This window comes from Pomacea canaliculata, linkage group LG7 (genome assembly GCF_003073045.1).
Source record: "Pomacea canaliculata isolate SZHN2017 linkage group LG7, ASM307304v1, whole genome shotgun sequence".
Classification (NCBI taxonomy): domain Eukaryota; kingdom Metazoa; phylum Mollusca; class Gastropoda; order Architaenioglossa; family Ampullariidae; genus Pomacea; species Pomacea canaliculata.
In genome coordinates, this window is record NC_037596.1 from 6783374 (window position 1) to 6800373 (window position 17000).

Genomic DNA, 17000 nt, shown 5'->3' on the forward strand with positions numbered 1-17000 from the left:
AAAAGATGGATGTGTGTCTTTGTATAAGCTATATAGATTTTGTTGTTTCTATGTCCTGAAAGACCTCAAGATTGGTCTTGGATACGTTTAAGTTGCGAGGGACTCAGCCAATCAGAGAGCTGGGATTATTTTTGTTTGAAATAACGTGGGATTTTGACTTTCTGTACAAGATAATGTTTGTAGACTTGTATCTCGAAAATTAAAGAGGGGATATTTATTCTCCCGGATGTGGGGAAATAGTATCTCCCACTGAGCTTTACCTAAGTATTAGAAAAACATTTTCACTCCAGTAGTCCTTTAATCGTAGCTGACCTCTCGAGTGGAGCCAGTACTCGGCCATGTCTCATAAAGAGCATCAGTCACTGGCGGTCCGCTTATGTCCATTCTGTGGGCTTGTTGAGACTGTGTATGTGCGTCTTAATGCTCGTGAGTGTTAGGAGGGGTTATTACTGATGTGACACGAGGTTCCGAAAACTGCGAAAATTAAATATCATATCATACGTTATGGGTCGTCCTTCCTCGTCTCTGATATTTTTCTCGTTCTCATGATATTGTTTGTCAAGACTTGCTTTAACTATCGGGGTTTTTTTTTTAATGTTGACTTGTCATGATTAATGTTCCGTCAAACTTGTTAGTCTATTGTTTGTTGACGAGATATTTCTTATCGGTTTCAGGTTGAGAAGAGGTGGACTTCTGCTGGTGCTCAACAAGGCTTAAAGATTATACTAGACAGGCTGTGTCAATGTGTCATATTTTGTTTCCCAAATTACTAAAGTGACTGGTGTTCTAAAATAACTGCCTGTGAGAGCGAATAACAATGAAACATCTTTGGGATTAGCGTGTCTGGTAAGTAAATACTGTTACTATTTGTGGTCTTTTGTTTATTCTAGTTAGTTGCTGTTGTTGTTACTGCTAAAGCTGAGAATAGATTAAATGTGCCAATATGTAGTATCAGTCTGTTACCAATAGTACATACATCATTTGGTATCAGAAAAAATTCGGATAGCAGTTATCGTGATCCTTTTTTCTGAAACTCAAGAGCACTCTCTCTGTATCTTTCTTGTTCTAAATGTCTCTCTTCCTGTCCATGCCACGTCCTCAAAGGTTAGTAATAGGCTAGGTGACATCGCGATTTGCCTCTGTTTCATATTCTGGGAAGTCTCATGATGTCGACTCCGGATTGACTTTATCGAGATGTTTGTCTGGTCTCCCGTTGAGTACAGAAATGGAAACTGTTTTTGAAGTATTTTCACTACTGACATAATGTACTTTTACTGCTGACATACTGCGTTCTCCTGACGTGAAATCACCTTCCAGATGGCGGTCGAAGCTATCAAATATCATCAAGACATTTGTCTTAGGTAACAGAGACAATCGCATCGACGCACTTGTATGCAGGCTTTTTCTATGTTTAATATAGAGTCCATATCATTTCTCAAACTGCCATATGATACCCGGCCCGCTATGTCGGGTATACATTATCATCTGGGTCGAATGGGGAAGCAAACATTATATTACTTGGCGAGAGGGGCGTGATCATTTAATTATAATTATAGGTTAATATGTGTGCGTGTGTATGTAGTGCGTAAGCATTACACTACTTGGAAATCGGAGGGGCAGCGAGTGTTGGGGAAGGACAGTTGCCCAGTAGTGGTGAAGGTAAGAGGAGAGAGTAGATGGGCACCACCTTACAAAAAGCTGGCCCCAACTAAAGGTCTCCAGCAGAAAGGATATATGACGACCTTTATCCTTTTGTGGGCGATCCCTATCCCGATGTGTCACCCAAATGAACTTATATATACTTGCAGAGAATGCTTGTATAAAATATTCGCATCTTTTGACACCTGCTTGGAAAATTATATGATCAATTGTTAGCTGGTGCATTTAGCTTTAGGTGTTTGATAAGCAGAATTACTTTTTCACAGTTGCGGCACAGCTGTCTTCAGTATTAAGGAAAGGGGGGGGGGAAGTAATTAGTAATGTACACCGAGCGAGTAACTAAGACTATATCACGGCAAGGTAGCCAGGCCTGTAGACAGATGCCACATGCAGACAAAGAACAGCGTGCCCGAGACGAGAGCTGAACCCAGGACAGCCAACCCTCACTGTGTTGGTGACAAGCGCCAACCTTTACGCCACCTGGCCGCTCTGCTCGACGCAGGCATGCTTGCAAAGGGCCGTATGCGGCCCGCGGGCCGCATGGTTGCATGTTTGTTCTGTGGAGTACGGTAAATTTTCTGACAGCTCGGTCGAGCAGGGCAAGCTTACTGTGCCTCTTTACAAATAGCAACTTGTAAATCCAGTAACTCTTACCAGCTAACGAGCGATTATGCTAGTCCACTGGTACTGGTTGTCGAGGGAAGGCATGTACTTAGCGTTGGCTCAGAGGCATTAGTTTAGGAATCTCTCTGTCCCTCAATCATTTCATGTATAATCTATCTTTTACGCTTCACATGATAGTGTGTGTGTGTGTGTTTTTTTGTACTCACGTGATCTGTTGTGAAATGCAGACGATATGTACCCCACCCAGGCCTGTCATAGTTGTACCTATTTTAACCTGTTCATGTTTTCAGTGTCAACCATACAATTTAAGTCTAAATACAGCGTCGTCAATAGCGATTGATTTCTTTAATTTCTCACTCTTTCTTCTCTCTCTCTCCGTTCGCACGCTCGAACATCTGAAATCTGACGATGACAGACTCTCAAGATTGTCTGCCTCAGATTGACTCAAATTATAAAACGTAGACAATAATTTTAAATATAAACACTGTTAAGAGTTAAACCTGTTAAGAGTACTGCACTTTCTGGCACTAGTCCATTAAAGTTTGTAAGACGAGCGAGTTACAAACTCATTGACAAGTACTGACTTGCACTCTCTTCGATAAGCGACGGTTTCATACACTCACTCATTGTTCGGGCGTAAAAATAACAGGCTGCACTCCTGACTGTCCTACTCAAGATGCACTGGAGGACTGTTGTCACGTAGTGTAGTTGTCACAACTGTAGGAAGGTTTGCGTTCGGATATTTCTGTATGTAATATCTGTCCTCAGGGAGTGTTCTGCGATTACTCTGGTTTCCTCCCTTTTCCACGTAGTGTTAAAACATAACCACTTTTCAGTTAAATCAGCCAACAAACCAGTGAAGAACAGTGTAGTTGGAGATTTTTCAGTGTTATAACCTGGCTGAAAAATAGTAAGTACAATAACATTTTGTAGCTTTCTCACTATGCTAAGAATAACACATTTTTTCCGTCGAAAATAACTGTTAGGGTTATTTTATTGTGACTGTTAGGTCACTGATATTTCTCACAATCATAAAACTATAAAGCATAAACAAATATATAAAATGGCATCTTATTTTACGTACTTGCTCTCATACAAGAGAGAAAAAGAGAGAATAGGCAGTAAGCAATATTGTGTTTCTGTCGTCTGTTTATAGATCGTTTTTCTGTTTCTCAAACTAGTACCAAAGGGAAGTATAATAGCTCTTACAGTACCTGGTCGTCTAATTCTTTCCAAGGGAGGTAAACGCTGGACACTCCGTTTTTAATACACTTATTTCCCTTGTTCCGCAGCAACAGACTACATATTTCACACTTCAAAACAAAACAAAAATAATAATAAAAATAATAATAAAAGAAATAATAAAACTGTACCTGATAATATTTAAAGCAACAAATTAATAAAATATTTTTATTTCCGCATTTATAAATTGTGATATTGTTCGTTTCAGGTCAGGTCAGGTCAGTCCCATGCCCGGTCCGGGCGTAGGGGGGACCGTCCGGCAGCAGCAACAGATAGAATTTTCCACCCGGTCCTGTCTTGAGCAGATGAGAGCAGGTCCGGCATCTCGCGTTCGGTCCATTCTTTGATATTGGTGACCCAGCTTTTCCTAGGACGACCACGACGACGGCTCCCTTCGAGGGTTCCTTGTAGGATCGTCTTGGACAGGGTGTTGTGGCGGGTGACGTGACCGAACCAGGCGAGCTTGCGCCGCTTCACTGTTGCCAGAAGGGGCTCATGTGGACCCACGAGAGAGGTTACGGTGCTCCGTACGTATTCGTTGGTCTTGTGTTCGCGGTACGAGATGCGGAGCAGCTTTCTCAAGCACTTGTTCTCAAAGGCCTGGAGTTTCTTTTCCGTTGCGGCAAGCAGCGTCCAAGTTTCGCAGCCGTAGAGTAGGATTGACACTACGAGGGACTTGTACAGCCTGTGCTTGGTACTGAAGCTGATTGAGTTGCTCCGCCAGATCCTGTCCAGCCTGGACATTGCTTATGTTGCCATACCAATCCTGATACGGATCTCTGCTGTACAGCAACCATCTCTAGTCAGGGTGGCACCCAAGTACTTGAAGCTGTTGACCTCCTCCAGTTTCTGGCCGTTCATGACGATGTTGCCGCTGCTGTCGTTGGTGGAAATAATCATTACTTTGCTTTTTTCTGAGCTTATTTCCATGCCATAGGCCTCCGCTCGCCTGGAGAGTCTGTCCGTCAAATCCTGAAGTTCGTTGTTACTGCCTGCCATGAGGTCAATGTCATCTGCAAAGCGGATTGTTCGTTTAGTAGTATGCAAATATGTAGTATCGCAGTTAACACGTGATCTTCACGCCACGAGGCAGGAGGCAACAATGAAGCTTATTCCTTTGCTCATCATTTTCACTTTATTCCCTAAAGGTTTGATGTTGATAGTTTAAAATGATCAAAACATTATATTTACTTGTTTATAAAGTAATTTATTGAAACTTGTTTGATCTAACGTGGTTACTGTAACACAGATACGTTTTTTACAAGTAGGTCAATGCACTAGACCAGACCTGGGCAAAGACCGGCCGGCCTTCTCTCTCTGATTGGCCCGCCCGCTGGCGAAGGGATAGTATATATACTATATATAAAGTACTGGGTAAAACTGAGTTAAATATATTACTCCGGCCCTCTAACACCATCCCAATTTCTCATGCGGCCCCTTGGGAAATTAATTGCCCACCCCTGACTAGACAGTGATTTAGAGGAATTGAACGTGTTTATCAAAACTTTCCATTGTTAATTTTTTATGAACTCTGACTCTTGAGATCTCAAAAAGCCATTCGTTAGTAGATCGTTTTGTTTAGCCTTCTTTCATATACATACTTTTTAGTTTATACATACATTGCTTTCAAAGACTTTGATGTCTGTAGTTTGGTGTTCTTACTTTATACTTTTTGTATCAAGGTTTGTGCTAGCATGATAAAGGTTTGCTTTGTTTATTAGTTTTTGCAAACCTCTAGTGTTTGTATTATTTGTTACTAGTCTGCTGAGGCAGAACAGTTCTAATGGGTTTGTAATGTAATCATTTTAACTTTAATGATCTTAAGAAATCCAAAAAGTATGGGATTCAGCTTAAATGTGTCTGTGACCAACCCAAAGTACGAGCTGAGCTCTGTTAGGAGTGATGTGCAGAATTTTTTTAAATTTCATTTGAAAATGGTTGTGTCCAGTTTTAGGATACTTAAAATCAAATTTTATATGGTATAAAACACACGCCGAAATGTTTCTTACTTACCCTAACATAACACTTCTGACAGTTTTTAAAGGAAGCAGTATGTTACAGACTATTGATGAGATTAATTTTTAGTGCTATAAGTTGTTTACTTGTCAGAAGTTTGGAATGCGTGATTAAGTCCGCACATATTTAATCAAATAAAAGCCAAAACACCTTATCAGTGTTCACTTACGAATATTCTTTATGACATGTTTAAAATCATGTATTACTTGCAAAAATCAGGAGCAAATTATAATGAACATCAGTGTGTCGTAAGCCTTTGTTGGGTTTTTAATTCCGGACAAAACCACAGAATAGGGCTTACGTGTCTGTGGACTGTTCCACGTATTTAACCAATCATGTGAAATAATTCTTTTTTTCACTATTCGATATATTGAAGATATTTCTTCAGTTGGTAATTATCTTTCTCCTTTCTTAGATTTTGACTATTTTCATAACTTCAGTTGACAGTGCCTTTCGTTGTGATGTAAAAAATAGGGGATACAAGTACGAAAGACGAACATCTTAAGGAGATAAATCACTACACAACTGTAAACTAATTAATCCTATTCTTTTTTCAGCAGACTCCTTTTTTAGTTTGGAATTTCAGATCATAAAGTATTATTTAAAAATATTTTTATTGTTTCAGTATTTGCGTCAAACTCAGATACGTGCTGCGCCCAACGTTTAGACGACAAGATAAATGTAACCTGCACCTTCGACGAGACCAACTCTGATGGCTCAACTGCTCGGAAAACCCCTTTAATTGAGGTCACCTTCATTAACAAAAAGACAGTTTCTGTGATATGTCCACTTAATTTCCAAAATTACATAAATGGAGTAGGGAGCTGCAGCTGTACCAGACCATCCTCATCATCGGCTTTCCGCTGCACTGCATTGCTTGCGAGCAACAAAAAAGATGTCCGAAAAGTAGTTTGGAAAAGTGTTAGTGGGCAGGAGATGGATGTCTCAAAACTATACCAGACCTGTAACACTGCATCATTGAGTAAGTATAAATCAACATTCAAATAAGAAAGAATTTCGTTTAGAACAACAACAACAGCAACAACAACAAAAATTTGCTAACACACCTTGCCGGTGTCTCGATCGGTCTTAATTTGTCTCCTTTTCAAGCAAGGCACTAGTGCAGCGGTTCTCAACCTTTTACTTGTGACGCCCCCCCTGACGAACACCAGTACGTCCGCGCCCCCCTTAGTCGAACGCCGCGTCGAGGAAATCAATGAAATTCAACAACGGAAGAACAAAGTTCGTATCTGCAAGAAGTATAACTGTTAATGAAATTTTACTAAATCAAATTCTGCGGTGCTAATAAATATTATTTTATTGGACTCTCACTTTGATTAATGAGAAGGTTGAGCCTGCTCGCTGTTACATAGAGAAGCGAACCTGGGTGCGATGTTCGTACCCACTGCTATTCGCAGCTCAGCCTCTGCGTCCACACGACTTCTGTATTGAGACTTCAGTGCTGCCAATGCTGAAAATCCTTGCTCACACATATACGAAGTTGAAAATGGCAGAAAAAATTTCATTGCTTTCTCAGAAAGCACCGTTAACGCTAATCCATAATTTTGGCACTGGTGTTATTTGGAAGACCATTTTCAGGGATTGGTCACTCGAAAGGTCGATGCGGAGCTCTTCTTCTTCCGTGGACAACCCGCTTGTGCTAGGATCAGCCAGAAATGGATTACGAATCCAATCGTATTTAGTCACATCAATTTCAGCGAAGTAATGCTGAAACCTTTCTTGCAGTCCGTTTAGATGGGCAATAATTACATTCTTCACCTGATCAAGATTCAAGTTGTCAGCCTTGCACTTACACAAGCACGGAAACATCAAAAATATTTTCTTGACGTATCTTTTGCGTCCACAACGAAATTGTTCGGACGAAAGCATTCATCTTGTCAGTTGTTTGTAATATGGTGGTGTCTTAACCTTGCAGAGAAGTATTCACAACGTTCAGCTTCTCAAATATGTCCGATAAATATATCATTAGCAGCAGTCATCGGTCGTTCTTCAGCCCCCACTCCGCACTGTCTGGTCATGGCCTTCTGTCAAGGAACTAGAGTACTAGGACTGAGAAGTGCGAGGGCGAAAGGGTGTGAATGATGGACGTTTCCTGAATGAGTGCCGTTTAGATGTTTTTTTTTTTAAAAAAAAAGAGAGACGTGTGACTGGAGAGGGAGAGGGGAGTCAGCGATGAGAGATTGGTGGAGAGAGAGGGCAAAAGGCGAGAGGAGGGAGATTGGAGGCTTAATTGTTGAGAGGGGGATTGTGTTTTGAGTTTTGGAAGTGAGAAGTCACTGCATGCCGAGAGAGTGTACTTGAGTAGGGAGAAGAGATTTGGAGTTTGCTCGCCCTCACCACTCGGCTACACAATCTAAGCTAATTTCACTAATACCAGTATAAGAAACTTTTAAAAAAGGACCACCTTCGCGACCCCCTTGTAGGCACGTCGCGACCCCCCAGGGGGTCGCGCCCCACAGGTTGAGAACTGCTGCACTAGTGGAAGTCATATAATAGCTTATAGTTGATACCAGTATACGACTACCACTACCATCACTTCTAGATTCCATACTCCTCTGCTGATGTATTATAAATGAAGATGGAAATGGCATAAACTGTGTTGGTGTGATTGTGTGTTGCTGGCTGTCTGCACATGCACACAGAATGTGTTGTTTGTGTAACTTCGTGTGTATACATACTTACAAATAATGTGGTTAATTTTACGTTTTTTTCCATATTGTCCAGGAGATAATAACCGCTCTATTTCCAATGCTCCTTATGGACCCGCTGTGGTATTCCTAGTCATTGTAGCTGTGTTGGCTGTATGGTGCTAACCAAGACATTTGGTGAGTGGAAATATTTAGGGTTTCTTTCTCCTAACGTGTCTTATTTTTAAAAATATTCATTCCGTATTATAAGCGTACAAGAAAAAAGTGTTCATTTATTTCATTTTGTTTACTTTTACTTCCACTAGTGATACACAGAGTGATGACAACTGTTTCTAGGCAAGTTGTGTGACTCAAAGCTCAAGAAAATATTCCAGATAGGATTCGTTGACATTATTTAAAGACAAAACACATTTTCGTTTGACATACATAATTTTTTTTAAATCGGTCACGTAACTTGGACAGCCTCTATCATGTTTATAAAGTATATTTAAGCACCTCTTATACATCGTCACAAAGGCTCCCAAGCATAAAATGAATAAAATAACAATATCTTTGAATTTATAACTACATTACCAAGTCATCAACAAAGTGTTTTAACCATTTCACACTGTTTTAAAAGATTCTGTTTACTGAAGAATATTTCTTTCTTCTTATTTCAGGTGCTTAATCCATGAAAGTAAATGCTCGACAAAGCAACGACTGACTGGCAGCCAAGAACTGTGTCAACTTCATTAGATACTTTTTCTCATTAATTTGTATTTAAATGCATTTAAGAGAGGTTAAGATCCATGTCAAAACATCAGCAGTTTCAAAGATTTAAAATCACTAAACCGTCCTGTCAAACCAGTCAATCATTGATCACTTTTGATACAGTTTACAGATTATAAAAATCAGTTCACTTCCTTTATAATGTGATGGGTGCTACCTCATTTGTGCCACGCTTGTTATAAGTATTACAATAGCATTCGAACAGCTATGCTTTGATCTTAGGAGGACATTGTCAAGCACTCAGGATATTATTGCAGCTTCATCAGCAAGAGTTCAAACATTGTGTGAATCAAAATATAGAATGTAAGAAAGGTATCTTGCTATATAGGGCTTTAGAGTACATAGTAAAAGATAGGGATATAGAGAGTTAAATAAAACAATTTCACTAAAGTTTTGAACAGCTTTTGTGGTAATTATTATCTGTGTGCATTTATGTCCTTTGTAAGTTCCGTTTTGTTCTATTTATCTCTTCATTTTTAATTTTATTAAAAATACAAAGCTTTATAACCTCACCCCAGGGCAGTGCCCTCCCTTGCTTCATAACTACCCCCCCTGTAGAAACTAAAACTCTCGCAAAAGTTTGCTTTTTCTTTTTAGTGACTTGTTATTTCCTCTATTTTTCTCTGACTTCTCCTCTCCATCTTTCTCTCTCTCAAAGAATTTGAAACTTGACATTAGAAGACGAGTAAAAAAAAATGGAAGGGAAGGGTATCCGGAGACTGCTGAGCACATCGTGGACAAAGATGGACTAAGATGAACTAAGACAAAGGGAAAATACACATTTCAACACACACTCCAGCCACTCCTTGCGAAATACGAGTTACTGTGACGGAACGCAGAAAGAAGGATCAGCAGCAAACATTTTGGTGTGAACTACTTCGAAAACAGGCCTCATCTGCTTCTCTTCTTACATCCTCTTGCTGTTTAAATCGCAAGGATAAGGGACTTACATAACACCTTATATAAATGGTAAACTGTTCAGTTTTTAAAAAGTATGTAAAGGGGAGTTGTAGTGGTTGTATGCGTAGTGCATTTGGAGGAAGAGATGGCCCCTGCCTTCCGGAATTTTTTTCATAAATCAGATTGCAAATGCTAGTTGTTGATCAGTTTTGTTTTAGCAAGTTTCAATGGGCCTCGAACCATGGACCTGCTCTACGGTCGAGCGCACTATACCAGGATACGGATTCTCTGCAAACAACATTACACATTCTGTTTACATGTGGATGTCGTGTAAACAAAGAGCAGTCTCACAGAAAGAGGGTATAGTGACATAGTAATTGGAAGTGAAATGGACGAAAGCTCTTGTGTCTTTGTTTTTAGTTGCAGGTACTCTTGTTTGGAACAAGACGTCAAGCCAACGTATGATTTGTTTATGTTATGAGCTGGGAATACATACTAGTCAGGAATATCAAAGTACTTGACTATTGTTCAAGGAGAGAGATATTAGTCAAGGGGGAGTTAACGCAGAGAGCGAGCACTTAAACTCTATCAGTTATTCATTCCTTCGTTCTCTCAATATCTCTTTCGCTCTCTTATTTTTTCCTCTCTCTCTCTCATTCTCTCTCTCTTCCTCTGTGGTTGTGTTGAGGTCATAGTATAAAGAAGATACAGGGAGTTCATATGCCTGATGTCTGTTCGAGTGTGTGGGTGTTCGCGTGTCATAAAATGACAGCTTGTATCTTGCTATGACAATATCTCTCTGTTATTGAAATCTGACGGAAATATCAACACTGACGACAGGAAGATCTCTCTTTGCAGCTTATCGAAAATACCTGGCTTCTCCTGAACTAATATCAGTTTTGATTTGACATGGCAATCTTAAGATTAGTGGTGTGCAAATTTATTTGTATTACTTTAGTGAAGTTCTATTTAAGGTAAACCACTAGTACCCCAATGCGGGAGTAATAATATTTTTTCTATTCTCCAGATATACGCCAAAAAAAAGAAAGAAGAAGCAAGAAGAAGAAGAAAAAGAAGGAAGAACAGAAAAGAGGAAGTAAAATAAATGACGACAGTTATGTTAAATGTTAATGTTTTCCAATCCTTGTTGCCCCCGAGTGTGAGCTCTCTTGGTGACTGTCTAGTAGAACCTGCTCATATCCATCTCATTGGTTGCAGCAACAAAAACCTTTGTTACCGGTCAGTTAATGAAGTGAAACTGAGGACAGAGAAAGTAATGCTTCACAGTATTTTCGCACATCTGACACTCCTGCTGATATCACCATCATGGAAGCAGTCTATAGTCCTTTCAGATGCCATAGACAGCTCTTCACCCAAAGGTAAGAGTTCATTTACATATGCAATTATTATCTAAAAACATTGAAAGAGTAGTCATATCCAGATACCCCGACTCAGTGTTTAGAGCAGAAGACAGACGAAGGTACCACTTGTTTTTTCGCTCTCTCATCATCAGAAGGTTGAGAGTTGGGGGAACAGGTGTTTTACGCCGAGCTAGCAACTATGGCTATATCGTGACAAAGCAGCCAGCCCTGTAAACAGATGTCACGTTCAGAGGAAGAGCACTACCCGAGACGAGAGTTGAACCCAGGACAGCCAACCCTCACTGTATTGGTGAAAGGGGCTATCTTATCACGAGAAGGGCAAGACACGTGTGTCTGTAGTGTAAAAATAGAAGCACCTGATAAAAATGCTAATTTTACTGCTTGAAACTTAAGAGTCAATGTTTATAAAATTCAATAGAAGTGCATTTAAGTAGTATAGTTCTTATGAAGAACAAGTGTTCATGAAAGCTTTACAAATGCAATTAAGAGTGAAACATTTTATTCCATGCACGTACCCTCTCAAAGTCTCTAATCAATGCAGACACACGCCACCTCCACCACTAGTTTGTCCCCACATTACCCATTCCACCTTATTACAGCCTGTTTTACAGCGCACCATCACCATAGCTGTGTGTGTGTGTGTGTGTGTTTTGTTTGAGCTTGTCAAAGTATCAAGTCCCAAGCTGACTGACTATTGAAGTTACGCCAGGTCTCAATCTTAGCCCCTACCTTATCAGAAAATCGTGTGGTCCCGTGCGTGTCAGCGCTGTATGGTGTGGTCGAGGACGGGAAAGGGGAGATTATCGAGAGGAATTATATTGATTATATTTGAGCAGATGGCACGTGGCCAACTAGGAACTCCATAGTGCTTAATTAAACGTGATCAGCTATACGAGATAAAATAAGACTCATTCTGACTACAGTAACGCAGCTGCAAGGTTTATCCTACCCATGCTGGAGTAAAGTATAATATTTTTTATTTCAAATTAACAAAGTTCTAAATGTCTACTAAATGCCGAAATACTAAAACGCTTAGGAAAAGTGTGGGCCCTCCAAAGCTGATGATTTTTTCGTACATAAAGTTTGTATGTGGTGACACGTTCCAGTAACAAGCAAGACAGACTTTGAAGGCTGATAAGGCATGTGTCATGGCTTCACGCTGGTGTGGTGGACACAAACCTCCTAATGTCATTGGAATGTCGGACGGGATCAAAGTCTATTCATCTTGTCACAATCACAACACCCCCTGCAGAATGTCAGTCAACTTGTGAGTCTGTGTCTTCAAGAGGGGTAAGCAATGTCTATTCAGTTTTTAGCCTTCTTTTTGTGTAAAAGAGATTTCAAGACTACTTTAGTCTTTGTAAATGTTAAAGTCTTTTACCTTTGTATCAATATTTAATAACAGGATAAGAAAAAGGCAGTAGATTTTCGAAATATATTATTCAGTGTGGCTGCGTATTTATCTTTCTGTCCCTCTTATCTCTTCTTTATTGTTTTACTTTTTTTTTTCCTTAGTCGTTTTATTCAATTTTGCTTCTTTGTCCTCTTTTTAGTAAAGTTTTAGTACCACTCCTTTCCATCAGGACAAATTTTTCGGAAGAGGGCGGGGATGGTGCGGTAAATCTACTCACAGAACGGACCCGACGTCTGCACTCGTCGAAACATTTACTTCCGTGCGGTATGTAAGTGCAGGACCTAGTGTTTAAAGAATTAGTGCTACTGACCTAGGATTTACAAAAGGATAAACAATTAAGGTAAGGAGTCTACAAAATAAGTACAAGTAGATGTACCACAAAGCTAAAAGTAAATAAATAATTCAATAAATATGTGTTATTCACGCTAGGCGCTGAAGAAACAGATAAAAAGACCACTCCCCTATAAACTAACCAAGGGAGGAAAGTCCATTCTCTAACAAAGACTAGTTATCTGACAAAGTGGAATAGTTTAATACATATCATATCACTTTCTTATAATATATCGGCTTACGTCATAGGTTGATCGATGCTATGTAAACAGAGGGAATGGAGGGTTGGCTCGTGTACAACTTTTCAGAGGGGTGTGCGGGGTGAGGCGTGGAGTTGTGCCTTTAATGAACCGCCAGTTGGAAAAAATAATTTTAGCTTTGTACACCGGTTGATATTAAAATCTGGTATGGAATTGCATGCCGTTAATAAACTGCTTCTAATGAACATCGTGAAAGGGATAGTTTAGTTGTTTTGCAACGGTTTACATTAGTCTCGGGTGTGGAGCAGACGACGAAGGGCGACTGGCGAGGAGACGAAGGGGGTCAAGTAAGGTCATTTGTTATTATTTTGTTTTATAGCTCCTCCATAGTTGTGCCTATTGGGATATTTTATATATATTTTTAATTCATAAAATTTTAATTTTACCATTTTAAAATTAAAGCAAGAATTTTTTTATTTTATGCGGACTTTTTTGTCAGCCACCATTTGAATTAAAATGGCCAGTGTACTTGCTTCTGCTTTATATTTTTCACAGCGTTTCAAAAAGGTTATGTCTTATTTTTCGTACCCTCTTTACGAACACTATGTATACACTGAAAATATTTAGTTAAATTATTTCAGTATCGTATAAATGTTCGAAGTTTAAACAAGTGAGGATTCGTGATTGTCAAACACGGAAGGCTAATTTTGCAGAACTTATTTGTAGTAGCTACTATAGTCTACTTTACACGATTGTCATTTTTACCAGTGCTCCACATTCCTTAATATTCTGTCTTGAATATCATGTCCATCTTTTTTCCTTCGGTCTCATCCCCTACTTCGAGAGTGAGAACTGCAAATGTAATGAATTACTACATGTAACAAACTAAGAAAATGAAGCAGATAAATATAGCAACTCACGAAAAAAAGTAGAAAAAAACTATGGATAAATTGAAGACAAGTAAACATTATTTATGTAACATGAATTTGAATACTTTCAGGATCAAATTTTTCTTGGTGGTGTGATGCTTTTCTGCTGAAATTCAATCTCATCATTTGATCATATTTTGAGCTATATTAATAAAATGAACTCCTACATTAATTAACAAGAAAGAAAATTATTTGTACTTTTTTTTTTTAAAGTTTTGATTTTTAGTCATCCAGATATGTAAGTAAAAATCTACGGCAATTTTTTGAAAGATACACTGTCTGCGAACTATAAACATTAAAGACTACTTAACCCTGCAAAAGTTTAAATAGCAGGATCGGCAACTACCAGCTAATAATAAGGTAGACTACTTAAAAAAAAGAGACATTTTCACGGACAAAGATCAACTCAAGTTAAGAAACCTTTTCCATGCACTTTAGAATACATAATAAATAAACCTTTTTCTCCTTTAATCATTATCTTTATTTTATTTCAGCTGGAGCTGCAGAATGCCAGATTACCTGCCCAGAATATTTTCGTGAGGGAGAGGAGAACACGGTGATATGCATCATAACCAGATCGGCAACAGATGACAAGTGTGTGGACCTACATGCTCGTCCACATTTAATGTTTACCAGCAAGTCAAAAGATAATTATCCTCTATGCATTTATTCCAAATCCAGTAAATGCGGCGTGTGTGAAGATATCAATGACAAAGAAACCAAATGCATTTTTAAAGTCTTTGGAAACAGAACTCTGGAAGGGGGCGACCTGGAGTGCAAAGTCTGTTCTCTATGGGGGTCTAGTAAGCATGAAATGAATAAAGGAATCTGCAAGAAACATCAAAATAGGTAACATAACATGAATCAGAGTATTTCCATGGCATTACATTGGCTGCATGAAAAATGCATCGCCTTGATAGAAAATGGAGAACACTGAAAACTCTCTCTATATACTCAACTATCTCCTTTCACTTTTACCTTCCCTGATAAACTAGGAACCCTTTCATTTCTGGCGAGCTGGGGTAAGTAAAGGGATATAAAGTGACTAAATTTAAGTTTTATGTGCCTAAGGGCAAGTGAAAAATTATTTGTTTCAATCTTTTTCTCATTTCAGTTAACGGGGCCTCTTCCTACACGGATACATTGTTGCCATTATTTGTTCCACTTGCTGTGATAGCGTGGAGGCTGTTGTAGAAGAAGTGAGTGTTTATACATTTACATTTCTTTATCTTCGTTAATTGTTCTTGAATTACCAATGGCTAAAATATATTTTTTTTTCTGACACACAGGACAAAGCTTGTACAATTTCTATTTCTTTGGTATGTGGAAAATCAAGTTATCTCCCATGTTCATAAGAAAGACTGATCAATCTTGCGAAATAAAACTCTCAGTAGCAATTAAGTTATTCACATAACATTGTTTTCAACATTCTCCACAAAAATAATGTTAACATGAAAGCACTTTATCAATACATCTATAACATACCGTTGACAAAGTATAGAAATCTACAAAGGGCGGTAGAGAATGATAATTTGTCCTCAGATAGTTGCTTACATCAAGACATAGTAGATGGAAGAGATATTGGTTTTTTGTAAAGAGTAAAAATGAATCAACTAACTTTTTTGTCACAGTAGGTGTTTCTGGCAGTGACAATGAGACTTCTACTGGATAAACTGAATTTATTCGATTCCCTTTTATATTCGTTTAGTCACAAATTTAGGTAAACAACTTGATGAAACCCTGAATAAAGCAGAAATAATTGCCTTTTCCAGTTTGTTTCAAGTTCATCCCATCTATAAACTGATTACATTTACAGCGACGTGAAGCATTCGTCGAACAAGGATTGGCTGGGAGGAAAGTGTTTTGTTTGTTTGCTTTGTTTCAATTTTATTTACCTGATCATAGTGTGCTTTTAAAGTATTTACCCTCGTTTTTTCTAAAGTTTTGTGATTTTACTTTATTGACCGTGTAACTGTGTTGTCGGCTGTGTTTGCCACGAGGGTGAGTGTGATTACTAGTGTGTACGCGGGTGGACGTGTGAATAGGCGGTTGAGTGGTTGTGACAGGACAAAAGTCGGGTGTAAGCGAACAAGTAGAAGTGTCCCCTCTCCTCTCGGCCGAGTTAGGCCCATCCTTCTCCTCGCCTCATTCGTCGGAAATTATTTTTATCGAATTTGTACAGTTTGCCATGCTCTCCTGACAGAGGCTCAGTACTTACCAATGTAATCTCTTTACCTCCTTCGCGCTAAATCTTATTTGCTTATTTACTTTGGACACATCTGTCTGCTTTATTGTTGTTAAAAGGAAATGCACTCAGAAAAAAGCTAAATACTAGAAACAAATCTGCATGCAGTGTTTATCAGGACACTTGTCTTAGTTAAGACTCAGTAAAAGTGTTGGAAATATGAAAATAAATATTCTACGTTGAATGTAACACTTCAGAGAAATTTGACTGTAATATTTTGACTGGAATTATTTAAGATTTTGTTCACTGAAAGGTGTACAAAAATGGACTTCAAAGGAATGTTAGCAAAAAGTAAATTTCTGTATACCTGTTACAAATGTAGTTTACTGGTATTGTTCCATTGGAATTTGATATTTCCTACCTTCTACAAGTGGCCTTTTTATAACATTTTATGCGTATAGGTTAAAACAATGGAATGAGCGAAATAAAATGACATTTGATATTTACCTGTTGTACATAGTCATAAATTTTATTTTATTATTTGTGAGGTCTGCATTAGAAGTAAATGTCGTATGCGATGGATTGCTAATTTTGCTGCAAAACTCACAAAAAGATATGAGTAGATGTTGACACTTCTGCAGTGCAGATAAGCCATTCTACCCAAAAACAAATTCCAAAAATG

General features: G+C 38.7%; 2 protein-coding genes across 6 annotated transcripts; both read left to right on the forward strand.

The window, feature by feature from the left end:
* The first annotated feature begins 2981 nt into the window (after positions 1–2981).
* LOC112568451 lies at positions 2982–9366 on the forward strand. Of its 2 annotated transcripts, none has more exons than XR_003100099.1 (4): positions 2982–3193; positions 6167–6523; positions 8290–8387; positions 8870–9366. XR_003100099.1 is itself a non-coding variant. In XM_025245756.1 (4 exons), exons 1-3 carry the CDS (start codon positions 4628–4630, stop codon positions 8373–8375), a joined length of 492 nt encoding a protein of 163 aa, XP_025101541.1. In that variant the 5' UTR covers positions 4610–4627; the 3' UTR covers positions 8376–8387; positions 8870–9366. The 2 variants fall into 2 exon arrangements, 1 of the variants encoding a protein (XP_025101541.1); XM_025245756.1 differs by lacking the exon at positions 2982–3193 and adding an exon at positions 4610–4673 and having other exon boundaries at positions 8287–8387.
* A 1607-nt stretch (positions 9367–10973) lies between these two features.
* LOC112568450 lies at positions 10974–16822 on the forward strand. 4 transcript variants are annotated; one of them, XM_025245754.1, is made up of 4 exons: positions 10974–11257; positions 14628–14982; positions 15248–15332; positions 15906–16822. In XM_025245754.1, exons 1-3 carry the CDS (start codon positions 10984–10986, stop codon positions 15249–15251), a joined length of 633 nt encoding a protein of 210 aa, XP_025101539.1. In that variant the 5' UTR covers positions 10974–10983; the 3' UTR covers positions 15252–15332; positions 15906–16822. The 4 variants fall into 4 exon arrangements, 2 of the variants coding, with proteins under 2 accessions (XP_025101539.1, XP_025101540.1); XM_025245755.1 differs by having other exon boundaries at positions 15950–16822; XR_003100097.1 differs by lacking the exon at positions 10974–11257 and adding an exon at positions 12219–12550.
* The last annotated feature ends 178 nt before the right edge of the window (positions 16823–17000 follow it).